The following is a 17,219-nucleotide window of genomic DNA, read 5'->3' as shown; positions in this document are numbered from 1 at the left end:
AACACTTGGCTCTCCGTGTACCATCATTATCGATGTGTGTCGATCATAATATTTTATTAGAGCGTATCAAAACACGTATTGGTATGTCAGACTTAGCCTTCTCTTGGTTTAACTCTTATCTTACTGACAGGATGCAGTGCGTCTCCCATAACAATGTGACCTCGGACTATGTCAAGGTAACGTGCGGAGTTCCCCAGGGTTCGGTTCTTGGCCCTGCACTCTTTAGTATTTACATGCTGCCGCTGGGTGACATCATACGCAAGTACGGTATTAGCTTTCACTGTTATGCTGATGACACTCAACTCTACATGCCCCTAAAGCTGACCAACACGCCGGATTGTAGTCAGCTGAAGGCGTGTCTTAATGAAATTAAACAATGGATGTGCGCTAACTTTTTGCAACTCAACGCTAAGAAAACGGAAATGCTGATTATCGGTCCTGCTAGACACCAACATCTATTTAATAATACCACCTTAACATTTGACAACCAAACAATTACACAAGGCGACTCGGTAAAGAATCTGGGTATTATCTTCGACCCAACTCTCTCGTTTGAGTCACACATTAAGAGTGTTACTAAAACGGCCTTCTTTCATCTCCGTAATATCGCTAAAATTCGTTCCATTTTGTCCACTAGCGACGCTGAGATAATTGTTCATGCGTTCGTTACGTCTCGTCTCGATTACTGTAACGTTTTATTTTCGGGTCTCCCTATGTCTAGCATTAAAAGATTACAGTTGGTACAAAATGCGGCTGCAAGGCTTTTGACAAAAACAAGAAAGTTTGATCATATTACGCCTATACTGGCTCACCTGCACTGGCTTCCTGTGCACTTAAGATGCGACTTTAAGGTTTTACTACTTACGTATAAAATACTACACGGTTTAGCTCCAGCCTATCTCGCCGATTGTATTGTACCATATGTCCCGGCAAGAAATCTGCGTTCAAAGAACTCCGGCTTATTAGTGATTCCCAGAGCCAAAAAAAAGTCTGCGGGCTATAGAGCGTTTTCTATTCGGGCTCCAGTACTCTGGAATGCCCTCCCGGTAACAGTTAGAGATGCTACCTCAGTAGAAGCATTTAAGTCCCATCTTAAAACTCATTTGTATAATCTAGCCTTTAAATAGACCCCCCTTTTTTAGACCAGTTGATCTGCCGTTTCTTTTCTTCTCTCCTCTTCTCCCCTGTCCCTTGCGAGGGGGAGTTGCATAGGTCCGGTGGCCATGGATGAAGTGCTGGCTGTCCAGAGTCGGGACCCCGGGTGGACCACTAGCCTGTGCATCGGTTGGGGACATCTCTGCGCTGCTGACCCGTCTCCGCTCGGGATGGTTTCCTGTTGGTCCCGCTGTGGACTGGACTCTCGCTGATGTGTTGGATCCACTGTGGACTGGACTTTCACAATGTTATGTCAGACCCACTCGACATCCATTGTTTTCGGTCTCCCCTAGAGGGGGGGGGGGGGGTTACCCACATATGCGGTCCTCTCCAAGGTTTCTCATAGTCATTCACCGACTGGGGTGAGTTTTTCCTTGCCCGTATGTGGGCTCTGTACCGAGGATGTCGTTGTGGCTTGTACAGCCCTTTGAGACACTTGTGATTTAGGGCTATATAAATAAACATTGATTGATTGATTGATCATTATGACTAACATTAAAACACAGTAGCATAGTGGGCCTAAGTATTCATTATAACAAGGCAGAGGTTTTATTCAACAAGTATGTTTAAACAATTTTTCCACTGTAACATTACACACAATGCACACACATCATTAACAATGATACTCCATAATACAGTACATATTTACAGAGTTCTTTGGCGTACTACTAGATCAGGGGTGTCAAATTCATTTTAGATCGGGGGTCACATGGAGAAAAATCTACTCCCAAGTGGGCCGGACTGGTAAAATCCCAGCACGATAACTTAAAAATAAAGACAACTTCAGATTGTTTTCTTTGTTTAAAAATAGAAAAAGCACATTCTGAAATTGTACAAATCATAATGTTGTTGGGGTTTTTTTTACACTTACATGTTGCGGTTAATAGTATTCTCTCTTTATTTGTCGTTATTTATATTTTCTGAATAAATTATGTGATAATGTTCATCAGTCAACTCATTGGTGTTAATTTTCAATCCATCAGGATAAAAAATTATATCAAAATCAAATTACAGGATGTTATTTATGTAGTTTGATCTTTTTCCTCGATGGATGTACTAACATCATGTGGTTTATTTTGTACATATGTAGCATCATCTACAAAGATACAAAGAATTGCTATTGCGACATCCAGTGGACACATTTACAACAGCTGTTTCTTTCATTCAAAAATTTTAGGTTAATTTTTATACTTAGCAAACTCATCCGGATAAAACCTGATTCTGGAGAGAAAGTAAAAACAGTTATTATTTAAATGCCAAAGGAATAAAAAAAAAAAACAGTACATGATACTAAATTGGTCAACAAACTTAATACAAGCCATTTACCGCACCATGGGCAGTATAAATAGCACAAAATGGAAACCAAACAAAATATACATTGTAAATTTAGACTCATCATGGCTATTCTCTTGTAGTGTAATCATGGTCTACACGATTGTCTTTTGGGCCACATGACAGCAATTTGATTCTCGGCAGAGTCATTATTATTTAATGTCAGCAATTGTCTTATCAGAAGACAAGAGCCCTCCTGTGCCATCCCTGAAGAAAAAAAACCTGGACACGCCACTGAGCCCGCGGTACTACAGTTTGAGAACCTCTGCTTTAGTTCATAAAAGTTATTGGACATTTGGTGTAAAATGAGAAGCCAAAAACAATTTTAATACCACTTGTCCTTTTTAAAGTGAGCTATAGTCTATCAACAGCTAATCATAGAATGGATATAGACAACTACATTACATAATGTTTTTGTTGTTGTTTTTACAAATTTACAAAAAAAAACAGACGATATTGTATTGGAGATGTTATTTTTACTTCAATTTTAATTGTTTAGATTCATTTAAAAAATATTATTTGTTGTTTATTGTGTCTGAAATAAATACATACTTTAAATACATGAATGGATGAATGAATGAATGCTTAAATAAATGAATAAATGAAACAATGAATAAGTGAATAAAATGAATAAGCATTCACACTCACTCGTACACATATATTGACAATTTAGAGCAGCGGGTCCAAAGTGTGGCCCTCGCTTGGATTTTCATTGGCCCTCGGCACATTCTTAAAATAAACTTAGATACGAATGGGGGGGGGAAAGAGCAGTAATTCTATGAGAACCAAGTCAAAATACTAGGAGAGCAATGTTGTAATATCAAAGGAACAAGTCCTTTCAGATACATAATACGGAAATATTGAAAAATTTATTTTTTTCGAAAGTCATAATATAATGACAAATTGTGTATATACAGTAGTGTGCTGATGTAGATCCATCCATCCATTTTTACTTACTTTTTATTTGTCCCTCTCAGGGTCGCAGGGGGTCTCGAGCACTTGGGTGGAAGGCGGGGTACACCCTGGACAAGTCGCCCCTCATCGCAGGGCCACTATTCACACTCACACATTCTAGAGTCACCAATCAACCAATCTCCAGGTGCATGTCTTTGGAAGTGGGAGGAAGCTGGAGTACCCGGAGAGAACCCAGACAGCCACGGGGAGAACTTCACAAAGAAACACCCCAGTCAGGGAATCGAACCCTGGACCTTCTCACTGTGAGGCACAAGCACTAACCACAGCAAAGGGTGGCTATTTTGAAGAAACTAGAATATAAAACATGTTTTCCGTTATTTCACCTTTTTTTGGTTAAGTACATAACTCCACATGTGTTCATTCATAGTTTCGATACCTGCAGTGACAATCTACAATGTAAATAGTCATGAAAATAAAGAAAACGCATTGAATGAGGAGAAGGTGTGTCCAAACTTTTGGCCTGTACTGTATATATATATATATTATTATTATTATTATATATTTTTTTTAACTTTCCACACTTAAATCTCGAGATCGACTTAAGAGCTATCCAAATTAAAGTGTTTTAGTTTTTTTATATTTTATGCACTTTTTGTCAAAGAAAAAAAAATGTATGGCAAAAACACAAACTATGCAATACTTATGCACGCACACACAATCTTGTGTCACTACCAACTCACCAATATTGTTTTTATAAACATAAAAGTTGTTGGCAGATTCAAAGCAACTATGCGCCTAATATGAATATATATGGTACTCTAGCGGTTGAGGGGTCGAATTATACCTCCAATATTTTCACGCATCTCAAAAGGAAATGCTCGGATTCAGTTGGTTTTCATGGAAAAAGCATTGTAAAATAACAGGTTTATAGCATTCAATCGATTGCAACTGGACTGTTTGGTTTGTCTTAGAAGACGTTTTGCCGCTCATCCGAGTAGGTGGATTGATCAGATCTAGTCCAGCGACTGGTACCAAAACCCCAAATATTTATACTACAAAAACCAGGAGTGTGTGCCTGGGCAAGGATGCTTTCGCCCTATTGCAGTGAGAAAAACAACTGTTTTCATGCAAACAAGTAAATTGAAGTGTAAATTCCCCTCGTTAGCATTGAGGTATTGTGTGGCAGAACGATTGCTATGGATCGACTACTACCAGTCCAAAATAGTCAAGATCCCCCGCGTAGATTGGTCAGACTTAGATCTGACCAATCTAAGTCTATGAACACGAACCGATGAAGCCTACTTGGATGAGCAGCGAAACGTCTTCTAAGAGAAACTAAGCAGTTCAGTTGCAATCGATTGAATGCCCTGAGATGACAATGAACTGGATGAATGAGAACATTCATAGACAACAGGTTTAAAGTATATCAAAAGGGTCCCAGTTAACTTTAACATACATTCACTCAATTGCTCATGCTAAAAATAATATAATAAATAAGAACGGACAATACAAATTTTTTGATTAATTCCTTTACAACTTCTGTGGCCATATTTCATTTCGCATACTTTTTAATATGAACATTCTCTTGCATTTGGTCATCTTCAAATGCAATAAAAAAAAGACCCAAAGAGGTTCCAAGTCTCTCCAAGGGCCTCCACATCATGTATGCTATCCTTGCTGATAAATATACTGATACCCCCGCAAAAAAAGCAATTGTTATCTCATGAGTTAGAGTTGATGACAAGTGACCACGGATGTGTCTTTTGCACCGTTGTGGACAGGATGAATCTGTGATGTATTAACTGTTGTGTTCTTTATTTGCTGATGTATTTGGTCCATCCATCCTTCAGCCATGGGAGCAAGGTTCACATCCGCTGAAGATTTGCAATGTCTCAAGTGTTAAAATTAACTCCAAAAACAACATGAACTTTACCCTTCAAGCTAATGGTCTCCACATGAAGAGCCACTTTCTCAGCTAATCTATCCAACCATCTAACCGAGTCAGCTGCTCGGGCCCTTATCCACAAGCAGGTATGGCTGAAACTCCCACCATAGAACCTGAATTTATCTCCATTGGGGACAAACAGGAATAACAACTCCAAGGAGGATCACTGGAAACATCATGTGGGCTTTGTTCCAGAAATTCTTCACGGAGAATAATACCAAAGAAACTTTTATATACAAACCCCGTTTCCATATGAGTTGGGAAATTGTGTTAGATGTAAATATAAACGGAATACAATGATTTGCAAATCCTTTTCAACCCATATTCAATTGAATGCACTACAAAGACAATATATTTGATGTTCAAACTCATAAACTTCTTTTTTTTTTTGCAAATAATAATTAACTTAGAATTTCATGGCTGCAACACGTGCCAAAGTAGTTGGGAAAGGGCATGTTCACCACTGTGTTACATGGCCTTTCCTTTTAACAACACTCAGTAAACGTTTGGGAAGTGAGGAGACACATTTTTTAAGCTTCTCAGGTGGAATTCTTTCCCATTCTTGCTTGATGTACAGCTTAAGTTGTTCAACAGTCCGGGGGTCTCCGTTGTGGTATTTTAGGCTTCATATTGCGCCACACATTTTCAATGGGAGACAGGTCTGGACTACAGGCAGGCCAGTCTAGTACCCACACTCTTTTACTATGAAGCCACGTTGATGTAACACGTGGCTCTGCATTGTCTTGCTGAAATAAGCAGGGGCGTCCATGGTAACGTTGCTTGGATGGCAACATATGTTGCTCCAAAACCTGTATGTACCTTTCAGCATTAATGGCGCCTTCACAGATGTGTAAGTTACCCATGTCTTCGGCACTAATACACCCCCATACCATCACAGATGCTGGCTTTTCAACTTTGCGCCTATAACAATGCGGATGGTTATTTTCCTCTTTGGTCCGGAGGACACGACGTCCACAGTTTCCAAAAACAATTCAAAATGTGGACTCGTCAGACCACAGAACACTTTTCCACTTTGTATCAGTCCATCTTAGATGAGCTCAGGCCCAGCGAAGCCGACGGCGTTTCTGGGTGTTGTTGATAAACGGTTTTCGCCTTGCATAGGAGAGTTTTAACTTGCACTTACAGATGTAGCGACCAACTGTAGTTACTGACAGTGGGTTTCTGAAGTGTTCCTGAGCCCATGTGGTGATATCCTTTACGCACTGATGTCGCTTTTTGATGCACTACAGCCTGAGGGATCAAAGGTCACGGGCTGAGCTGCTTACGTGCAGTGATTTCTCCAGATTCTCTGAACCCTTTGATGATATTACGGACCGTAGATGCTGAAATCCCTAAATTCCTTGCAATAGCTGGTTGAGAAAGGTTTTTCTTAAACTGTTCAACAATTTGCTCACGCATTTGTTGACAAAGTGGTGACCCTCGCCCCATCCTTGTTTGTGAATGACTGAGCATTTCATGGAATCTACTTTTATACCCAATCATGGCACCCACCTGTTCCCAATTTGCCTGTTCACCTGTGGGATGTTCCAAATAACTGTTTAATGAGCATTCCTCAACTTTATCAGTATTTATTGCCACCTTTCCCAACTTCTTTGTCACGTGTTGCTGGCATCAAATTCTAAAGTTAATGATTATTTGCAAAAAAAAAATGTTTATCAGTTTGAACATCAAATATGTTGTCTTTTTAGCATATTCAACTGAATATGGGTTGAAAAGGATTTGCAAATCATTGTATTCGTTTATATTTACATCTAACACAATTTCCCAACTCATATGGAAACGAGGTTTGCATATAATTTAGAGTAGTCAATGTACAGCATGTATGGCAGTATAGGTTTACTGTCCATTAAACATTTGTCAACACAAGTGCCATTGTTGTGTAGTCCTCTGAGGCTGAATTAAGAGTGTATACTAAATGTTCCCCAAATTGTTCCATCTAATTCCTAAACAGTAAATATGACACATTATACAAATTTTCTCCAAAATGAAACCCCTCAGGTAGAAAAATAGCTACAATGCATCAAAATTAGTTGTATTGCTAATCTTACAGGCCTAAAGTCTTTACCACAGTATGGAAAACTCAATTTATGCACATTTTTCAAAATAAATAAAAAATTACATAATTAGAATAAATTTGTATTTAAAGGGTTAACATAATTTAAATAAAAAACAACAAAAACATTTTTATTTTGGACTGAAGTGAAATGTAGAAAAATAATATGAATCTCAAAACTCTTAACTCCTTGAGGAATTTTTGTCCTGGTGGTACTTAACCAGGCTGAAATGATTCACCAATGTATTGTTGATGTATGAAAGAATTTGAAATCCATACATCCATCCATTTTCTACCGCTTGTCCCTTTTGGGGTCGCGGGGGGGTGCTGGAGCCTATCTCAGCTGCATTCGGGCGGAAGGCGGGGTACACTCTGGACAAGTCGCCACCTCATCACAGGGCCAACACCAAAGACAGACAACATTCACACTCACATTCATAACAACATGTTAAAATTGAACTTGGAAAAAATAGGAAAAGATAATTCCATTCAGAATAATAAAGTTAGTCACTTGCACTCATGTGTTGCAGATATTTAGACAATAATGGCTGTGTTGAATCTTTTTCAGTGGAACCTCAAATTTATAACCACTCATTGTACAAACTTTTTGATTTAAGAAACACAGACCGAATAAAAATATGCTTTAGTGTACGAACCCTGTCTCAGTGTAGGAACATTTCATCCTCACACTGCGTGCCTTGCAGCACAGCCATTTTGTACCCAGCAGCACGTTCATGGTGGGCGGCAATTGTGGGCGATCTGATCGACTGCCGGTGGTCGTTCAGTCAGCAGAGCAGTGCTGTGTTTTGAGCAATTTTGCAACATGTTTCTAGTTTTGCTAGCTCAATATGAGTCCAAAGAGAGCAATGGAAAAGCAATGTGTGGTTTGAAATATTCCGGAAGTATCCACAGCGTTGTCGACACTGCCTCATCCTTCCGCTGCAAGCAAAGAAGATTAACCAACAAGGTAAAATGGATTATATTTTTAATTCTTAGTCATTGTAATCAACTGGTTGCTAAAGTGAAACTGGTTGCTGATGTGAAAACGTTTTGTGATTTCAAACTTCAAGTGCACCACAGGGCTAGTGACAGTGTGTGCGTGTCGGCAGGGCAGCTGCAATTAAGAACAGTTTAGCTTCCTGTTTTGACTTTGTTATTAAATAGAACGTTGATCCATTACCACATTGTTGTGTTTGTTTGATATTCAGTGTTATGTGTTGCATGCTATATTGGGTTCCAAGTATACAAACCTTAATGGACTTTAGTTGAGGCTAGAACTCATTATTGATATGTACATTGTTTCTTATGGAGAAATTTGCTTCAATATACAAACGTTTATATTTACTAACCTTATTCAAGAACCAATTATATTCGTAAATTGAGGTTCCACTGTACTGCTCTACAAGCTGTACACTGACTGCTCTAAAGTATATCCAAGTTTTCATTTGATAGAAATGTCACTTAAATTTTGTCACAGCATCCTTACTAAAATGGCAAAGTTATCAATATCAACATTGTTTGTGCAAGCAGTAGTCTCAGCGAAACCAGTTTTAATTGCAAGTGTTTACACCAAAACACTGCAGGTCAAGCACACGGGGAGTTAAAGGGGTAGCAGGCAGATACAGAAGTGCAACAACATCCGTTAGGAGGACTACATTGAAAGGTAAGTTCTGCTTTCCTATTTACTTTGTAGCACTATAAGGAGATCATTGACTGAAGATGAGTAAAAAGTCAATGGAATCCCACAGGTTCGAATCCGGTCCACTGAGCTTTGTTAGCCAGAATGCTACCTTGGGCAGACCATCATAACATTATTTAATGGTCATGCATCGTGTGACCCAGAATAAATAAATAAATATTCAGTTGTAATTTTGAGTACATCCTGAAAGGTCATCGATGCCCCGACATGTGATCCGGGTCCAGCCGCAAAGTAGGCGCAAACAAGAGGCCGGGCAATGGAGCACGGGTCTTTGTGCGTGTCATGAAGACATGGGCGACTGTAAGTAAGTTATGACGTGACAAGCCAGAGACATTTTGTTGGTCAATGAGCCTGTGTGTGTGTGTGTGTGTGTGTGTGTGTGTGTGTGTGTGTGTGTGTGTGTGTGTGTGTGTGTGTGTGTGTGTGTGTGTGTGTGTGTGTGTGTGTGTGTGTGTGTGTGTGTGTGTGTGTGTGTGTGTGTGTGTGTGTGTGTGTGTGTGTGTGTGTATGTGTGTGTGTGTGTGTGTGTGTGTGTGTGTGTGTGTGTGTGTGTGTGTGTGTGTGTGTGTGTGTGTGTGTGTGTGTGTGTGTGTGCTTGCAGGCTGCTTTGCCCTCTGCTGCCTCCCGGTGTTCACTTGTAAGGTGAGCAGCAAGGCGGGCGCGTGCCCACTGCTGCCCCTGCTGGACTGTATCGGCTGCGTGCCGCCAGCCTCCCTTGCCATGAGGGCCTCTGTGAGGGAACGATACGGCATACAGGTGTGATGTGGTCACGTCACTGATGTCCATTCTAGCTCTTTATGGCCTTCATGCACCTTGATTTGTGCACCAGGAGTGTTGCAAGCGTACAATGGTGTAAAATGGGGGTGTCAAACTTGTTTTCATTGAGGGCCACATCGCAGTTATGGCTGCCCTCAGAGAGCCGCAAGTAACAGTGAATATAAATGAATATATTTGTAGAAGTATTTGTCTAATGATATTTCTTAATTGCCTATGCATTTGATTATTATACATATTTTTTTATGTGCACTGTAAAAGAATATCTGTAGATTTGATGGTAAAAAAAAGTCACCAGACTTTTACCGTCAAATTGACAGTGTTTTTTTTTTTTACAGCATATTACTCTTAATGGAAAAACGGTACCACAGTTTCAAAAATAAATTATTAAAAAATAGACAACTGAGCTGCCAGTGTTTTACCGCAAAATCTTCAGTTGTTGTTTTTACAGTGTATTACTGCAAATGGAAAAAAAGGTTCTCCAGTTTATTTTTTATGTTTTTTTACAGTAAAATGTTTGATACTACAATATTTTTTACATTATTGTGCAATTTTAAAGTTGAAAGGGAAACTGCACTTTTAGGGGAATTTTGCGTATCGTTCACAATCCTTAATGTAAGCCAAGAACACATATGTTTTTATTTTTTTATTCATTCTAAATATTAAATACATGCGATCAAATAGACCGATCCTGACTGTTGTTTGTGCTTATGCACTAAACAGCAGTTCAGAGTATGAGTCCTTTTTGGAGTCCCTAAAGTACTGGAGAGTGCTTACTCTGCTGATTCCCTTGTTCTACTGGGAGACTCAACGCTCACTTTGTTTTGTCATTGGACTTTTGTACTCGTCACAGATCGTCCCGAACTAACACCATGTTCAAACATAAGGGTGTCCATACGTGCACTTGGCATCAGGACATCCTAGGCCACAGTTCAATGATTGACTTTGTGGTTGTATAATCGGATTTGCGGTGAAGAGAGGGGCGAAGCTTTCAACCGATCACCACCTGGTGGTGAGTCGGCTCTGATGGTGGGGGAGGACCCTCACAGGCATAGTGAGGGTCTGCTGGGAACATTTGGCAGAGTCTCCCATCAGAGAGAGTTTTAAGTCCCACCTCCAGAAGAACTTCAAATATGTTACGAAGGAGGCCCTAGACATTCAGTCCAAGTGGACCATGTTCTGTGCCTCTATTGTCGAGGCAGGCGATCGACCAAGGTGGTCGGTGCCTGCTGTGGCGGTAATCACAGAACCCGCTACTGGACACCAGCGGTGAGGGATGCCGTCAAGCTGAAGAAGGAGACCTATTGGGTCCTTTTGGCTCATGGGACTCCGATGTGCGGCTTTGGCGGTTGCAAAGGCAAACACTCTGACACGGGAAGAGTTTGGCAAAGCCATGGATAACGACTTGTTATTGCCAGCAGTAAGTCAAACCCATTTCCAGTGAGGGTTGGACTGTGCCAGGGCTGACATTTGTCACCAATTCTGTTCATTAAATTTATGGACAAAATTTCTTGGTGCAGTCAGGGCGTTGAGGGGATCCAGTTTGGTGGCTGCAAGATTAGGTCACTGCTTTTTTTCTGGCTTATCTGGCAAGGATCTTCAGCTCTCAGTGGATCAGTTTTCAGCTGAGTGTGAAGCAACTGGGATGTAAATCAGCGCTTCCAAGTCTGACTCCATGTTTCTCGCCCGGAAAAGAGTGGAGTGCCATCTCCAGGTTGGGGAGGAGATCCTTCCACAAGTGGAGGAGTTCAAGCACCTCGGGGTCTTGTTAACGAGTGGGGGAAGAGTGGATCGTGAGAACGACAGGCGGATCGGTGCAGCGTGGTGACCCTGAATCGGTGCGTCGTGGTGAAAGAGGCAAAGCTCTCAATTTACCAGTCAATCTACATCCCTATTCTCACCTATGGTAATGAGCTTTGAGTTATAACTAAAGGGATCACAGGTACAAACACTTGAAATGAGTTTCCTCCGCCGGGTGGCTGTACTCTCTCTTAGAGATAGGGTGAGAAGCTCTGTCATTCGGGAGGAGCTCAGAGTAGAACAGCTGCTCCTCCTCATCGAGAGTAGCCAGATGAGGTGGTGCGAGCATCTGGTCAGAATGCCCCCACGTCCGACCGGTAGGAGACCACGGGAAAGACCCAGGACACGGTGGAGAGACTGTGTCTCCTGGCTGGCCTGGAAGGCCTCAGGATCCCCTGGGAAGAGCTGGACTAAATAGTTGGGTAGAGGGAAGTCTAGGCTTCTCTGCATAGGCTGCTGCCCCCGCAACCCGGCTTCGGATAAGCGGAAGAAGATGGATGGATGGATGGATGGCACTTACTGCACAAGGTCTGCTGTCATTAGGATGCCGACTGATAGAATTTTGTTGTTGGAGGGTGTAACTCTCATGACTGTCATGACAGGTTTGGACTTTGTTTATTTTCTTTATTGTGTTTGGTGTTGTTTCTTTTCCAGCGCTCTTATTTTATTTTCAGTGCTACTTCCTGTTTGCCTCACTAGTCTGGCGCCAATGGGGGTTATGACTGAAAGGACAAGACAAACAGAACCTGTCAAAGTGTACCAGCTTGTTGGATTACATCTTTGTCCTTCTACTATCCAGGTGTGAGACATGATTTATGATCTACAATAACTTTCACTAGCAAAGGAAGCGAGGAAGCAGCTTTACACTCATAAACGTAGGCACAGTGATCACGGCACCGCTATAAATCGTTTTACCGCTTATAATAATAATAATAATATCACTAATGCTTGGTTAATAATCAAGTCACAAAATATAAATAGAGGATTGTTGGCACTTTTTGGATGCTTTTTAGTGGGTTTTATGGGAAGAATAGAGGACCGTCCATTGGTTCTCCTATAAGCTGAATTTTATTTTTGGGGTAAAATGCTTTATATATATATATATATATATATATATATATATATATATATATATATATATATATATATATATATATATATATATATATATATATATATATATATATATATATATATATATATATATATATATATTCGTTGTCATCTACATAAAATGGCGGGCCAGATCTGGCCCCCCGGGCCTTGAGTTTGACACCTGTGGTGTAAAATGTCTTAGAGCGTTATTAGCATTGAGGGGTCCAACCCAAAGGCGTGGTACTGTAACCTTAATAGGACTTTTTGGATGCTGTGCTCAGCAAGAGGAGTAGAAAGAAAGATGGAGGTGGGGGCGGTTGAAGTTGGAGCGCTGCCATGATAGAAGGAGGTGGTTGGTAATGTTGGCTCCTTCGGAGGCGGAGTGGGCCGCGGATCGCTCTCAGTACCGATAAAAGCTCAGAGCATGTAAAAAAAAAATCTTAATTTCTCCTGGCAGTAACATTCACGCATGTTGGTGATAATATCAATATTAGGAATGTTGCGTTTTGGTGGAGTGCCAATCTAGTTTGCTGGTGACATGGTTTACGACCTCAAAGAGTGCACATGAACACAAATAATCATGTATGATTAGATATGATTTTTAAGGATCATGTGTTCATCCTTTGCCTCCCACTCGTGTTCCCTTGCAGGGCAGCGTGTGGAGCGACTGCTTGTACGGATGCTGCTGCTACACGCTATCTTGGCTGCAGATCTCCAGGGAGCTGAAAAGAAGGGCTGCAGCTCATGCCTCCTCCTCATCATCATCCTCCTCTTCTTCTTCTGCAGCCAAATACACTACACTCCCTCTCCTGCAGGGGTCGCACTTGGTCTGAATCACATGGACTCTCTGGACTTTGGGGCTTTCATTAACTAGTGCTCTAAAAAGACACTGAGGTGATTTTTACACAGCTATGTGGTAAAGTATCGGGCTGACATCAGATTTGCTGTCAATAAATGCCAGAATAAATTTCATTTTAGTCGAATACATTTTTTTTTTAATCAGATTATTCACTTTTCTCTCTGTTTCTCTCTCTCTCTGTGAATAGGGATGGGTACCAAATTCCGTAGATTCTACCTGGTATCTAGTCATTAAATCAATTGGTGCCATATATTAAATTCCGTTGATGCACATGATGTCATGTTCGGTTGCTCAAACACTTGGCGGGGAAACAAGCAGTCAAGCAGCACTTGGAGTGCACTAAGCCAACCTGCTTCTCGGTAATGTTAGAATTGTCCATGCTAACAAAGCAAGTATGCCTAATGAAAAACACACAAACGTACAGTCAGGCTCCACTTTTGAAAATGCGCTGGCTTTGCCATAGACATGCTACTGTTTAGCATTAAGGATTTTACATGGCCATTTTAACACCACCAAATTTGGTATGAAAACTACAAATAAGATGCAAGTTACAATCAAACAGTTGGTGTGTAATAAGTACAATACTTACAGTTTAAGAACTCTGTAAGGCTCAACAACAAAATAATAAATATTTCAGTGTCAAGGCAAAAATTACTCCTTGATTAGACAACACTTCGTAGCGTATACAATACTGCCATCTAACGTCTTGATGTTACAACTGCATGCCATCTACTATATCAGGGTTTCTGAACCATAGGGCCGGGGTCCATTGTTTAGTTATAGTTAAGAAACATATTCAGAATTAATTTTGTTTATTTATTTTAGCACAGCATAATTTTATGTGAATTTATTGTTAGCCAGTCATTTATGAGTTCCTTCTTACGCAGTATGTTTGGTTAGTATTTATTTTTCTAATTAGCCTGACCTCAGCCTTGATAATAATCTTTGTGAATAATACATGGTTTCATATCATTTGACAAGGTTTTAAACTGTGAGGTTAGATATAATTATTGAATATCATTCAAATTAGGAGTAAGATTACCACTACGGTGTTAATACTTGAGTTGGTCCCGGGCCCCTGTGTAGTGGAAAAAGTTGGGCCCCAAGGTCAAAACGATTAAGAACCCCTGCACTAAGTAATACTTGCAAATGAGACTCAGAAGTGTAAGAAAACAAGATACAACAGGACAGCGCAGTTATCATTATCAGCCCACTGTTAAATGTTAAACAAAAAAGAGCCTCTTATAAACACAAGTAGCAAAAATTGGTAATGTTGAGTACTGGTATCGATTCCCATCTACCAGGAATTGTTAACAAATGTGAGCGAGACCCATCCCCAATGACAACTCTTTAAAAGTATATTTTAGAAGATTATTTAGAAGCTTATTAAAAATAACAGAACATAAAAATGATCTATGTGTTCGACCCATGAAACGGCATTTTGTTTTAGAACATTTCAGTCACGTCACGTAAATCATGAATCCTAAACTTTCCAATCAAGTCTTTACTCATGCATACTTTATGTTCGGTCCCATAACAATAATACCAGTGTGAATGCCGGGCAAGCATCTTTTTGTCATTTTTTGTTCTGTACCTCAGCCTTTAAAGCTGAATGGAATTTGCACCTGTCCTATTATGATGCTACACCGTGTACACTGCTGGGGTTGACACGTTCTGCCACGTAAAACACTGACTTTAATCATATTGTCCGATCAGCAGTACTCCTATTTGGTATTCGAGAACAAATTTACACTGACGCACTTTTCAATAAGTATATCTTATCTTAATCTTATCTTAATCGGTCTGCTCGACACGTCCGATTTGGCACGCTATACGACTGGCTTGACCTGTTGGTGCTACACGCATGTCTATAAAATAAGCGCGGCACAGGTGCTCATGCATCAGTCACCTTCTCTGCAGACCGGGCCACACACTCTGGTAAGATGTCCATGGACAGTATCTTGTTTACTTTGACTTTTGGGGGAATTGTATGGCCTATAATGATGCATGCACTGAACTCTTAAAGTCAGCCAAATAGGTGATGAATTGTTTTTTTTTTATCAACGCACAACTCTTCCCATTTATTTTCTCCATCAGCCAGCCATGTCTCAACAACTGAGCCAACCCAAGCCCTTCACTATGACCACCATGACGTCCATGTCAAACCAGTGGAGCTCGGGCATTTGCGACTGCTTCCAGGATTTGAATTTTTGTGAGTGAGCGCCTTAGTTCTCGTGCACGACCGAGTCTGTGCACGCAGCTGATGGCTCGGCCTGATGCAGCCTGCAGGAATGCTGCAGACAGGAGATGAAGCCTTGAGAATATGCAGGCACTATGATATGATGCCCCATATGATAAATCACTGAACTGCGTGCACTTTTAGGAGCACTGAAAGGCCCTCGGGTACTGGTGGGAGTGTGATGTGAGAGCAACAGGCAGGAAGGAAAGCTTTTGCTCAAACAAAAGAGTAAAAAGTTGCCAACAGGAAAGTAAAACTAAATTCTCAAAAATGTAGCACACAAGGGGCCGAAAGGAGCGAAGCTTAAAAGCCTGGCGTAGGACGAGACACGGCTGAGTAAAGAACCGTTGAAGCTGACTTGTTAACCAGCTGCAGCTGATCCACCTACTCAGTGGCCTAGTGGTTAGAGTGTCCGCCCTGAGATCGGTAGGTTGTGAGTTCCAACCCCGGCCGAGTCATACCAAAGACTATAAAAATGGGACCCATTACCTCCCTGCTTGGCACTCAGCATCAAGTGTTGGAACTGGGGGTTAAATCACCAAATATGATTCCCAGGCGCGGCACCGCTGCTGCCCACTGCTCCCCTCACCTCCCAGGGGGTGAACAAGGGGATGGGTCAAATGCAGAGGACCAATTTCACCACACCTAGTGTGTGTGTGACAATCATTGGTACTTTAACTTAACTTAACTTAACTTAACTTAACTTAACTCATCACCAGCAGAGGAGATGTCTCAAATCTATGTGAGAAAAAAATGCAAGCATATTTTTGGCCTTAATTAAGCATGTTTAAGCTTTAAAATGGCTGAATTAAACAAAGTAAAAATACTACAGTAGTATTGGCCACTAGAGGAGACCAAACCTATCAGATCACACTGTTCAGTATCGTGAGCACCAATTGGCCCAGCCTGTGCACGGCAGCATTACTATGTTGGATTAAACTAACGTAAAGGTGACGGAAGGGTGTTATTTTATGTCAAACGGGCTTTCAAAATGTTAAAAACTGCATTTAGAAAGTCACAAACAAGTTAATTATGCTATAGCTATGAAAATATTTGATTAATTTTTTCCCATTTTTTTATTTTTTTTATTTTTTTTATTACACACAATGTTAATTCATCTGATTAAAGAAAAAGCCAACTCCAACCCACTTCCAGCTTACAATACTTAGGATAGCAATGTACTGAGCAAGTAAAAAGATATACAAATGCAGTAAATGTGATTAAAAGCAACACTCTTAATAATAATAACAATCATGTTGTGAATAGAAAAATTGATTATTAAAAAAAAAACGTATTATATTTTTTAAAACCGAACTCAAAAATGAATACAAA

At 40.5% G+C, this 17,219-nt stretch overlaps 2 protein-coding genes across 6 annotated transcripts in view; both read left to right on the top strand.

The window, feature by feature from the left end:
* The first annotated feature begins 9,033 nt into the window (after positions 1–9,033).
* LOC133662763 (placenta-specific gene 8 protein-like) lies at positions 9,034–13,862 on the top strand. Of its 5 annotated transcripts, XM_062066897.1 has the most exons (4): positions 9,034–9,084; positions 9,311–9,420; positions 9,722–9,876; positions 13,440–13,862. In XM_062066897.1, the coding sequence occupies exons 2-4, from the start codon at positions 9,318–9,320 to the stop codon at positions 13,620–13,622; spliced, it is 441 nt and encodes a 146-aa protein (XP_061922881.1). In that variant the 5' UTR covers positions 9,034–9,084; positions 9,311–9,317; the 3' UTR covers positions 13,623–13,862. The 5 variants fall into 5 exon arrangements, 2 of the variants coding, with proteins under 2 accessions (XP_061922881.1, XP_061922882.1); XR_009828155.1 differs by lacking the exons at positions 9,034–9,084; positions 9,311–9,420; positions 9,722–9,876 and adding exons at positions 10,903–11,732; positions 12,394–12,493 and having other exon boundaries at positions 13,440–13,585; XM_062066898.1 differs by lacking the exons at positions 9,034–9,084; positions 9,311–9,420; positions 9,722–9,876 and adding exons at positions 10,903–12,296; positions 12,369–12,493.
* A 1,679-nt stretch (positions 13,863–15,541) lies between these two features.
* The window catches only part of LOC133662760 (cornifelin homolog A-like), a 5,862-nt gene continuing 4,184 nt past the window's right edge, over positions 15,542–17,219 (top strand). The window contains exons 1-2 of the mRNA XM_062066896.1: positions 15,542–15,586; positions 15,746–15,860. Coding sequence (XP_061922880.1) covers positions 15,545–15,586; positions 15,746–15,860 — 157 coding nt within the window. The 5' untranslated portion in view covers positions 15,542–15,544. The remainder of the gene's footprint in view (positions 15,587–15,745; positions 15,861–17,219) is intronic.

The sequence above is a fragment of the Entelurus aequoreus genome, linkage group LG12, assembly GCF_033978785.1.
Source record: "Entelurus aequoreus isolate RoL-2023_Sb linkage group LG12, RoL_Eaeq_v1.1, whole genome shotgun sequence".
NCBI classification, from domain to species: Eukaryota; Metazoa; Chordata; class Actinopteri; order Syngnathiformes; family Syngnathidae; genus Entelurus; species Entelurus aequoreus.
This window is presented reverse-complemented; position numbering and strand designations above follow the sequence as displayed.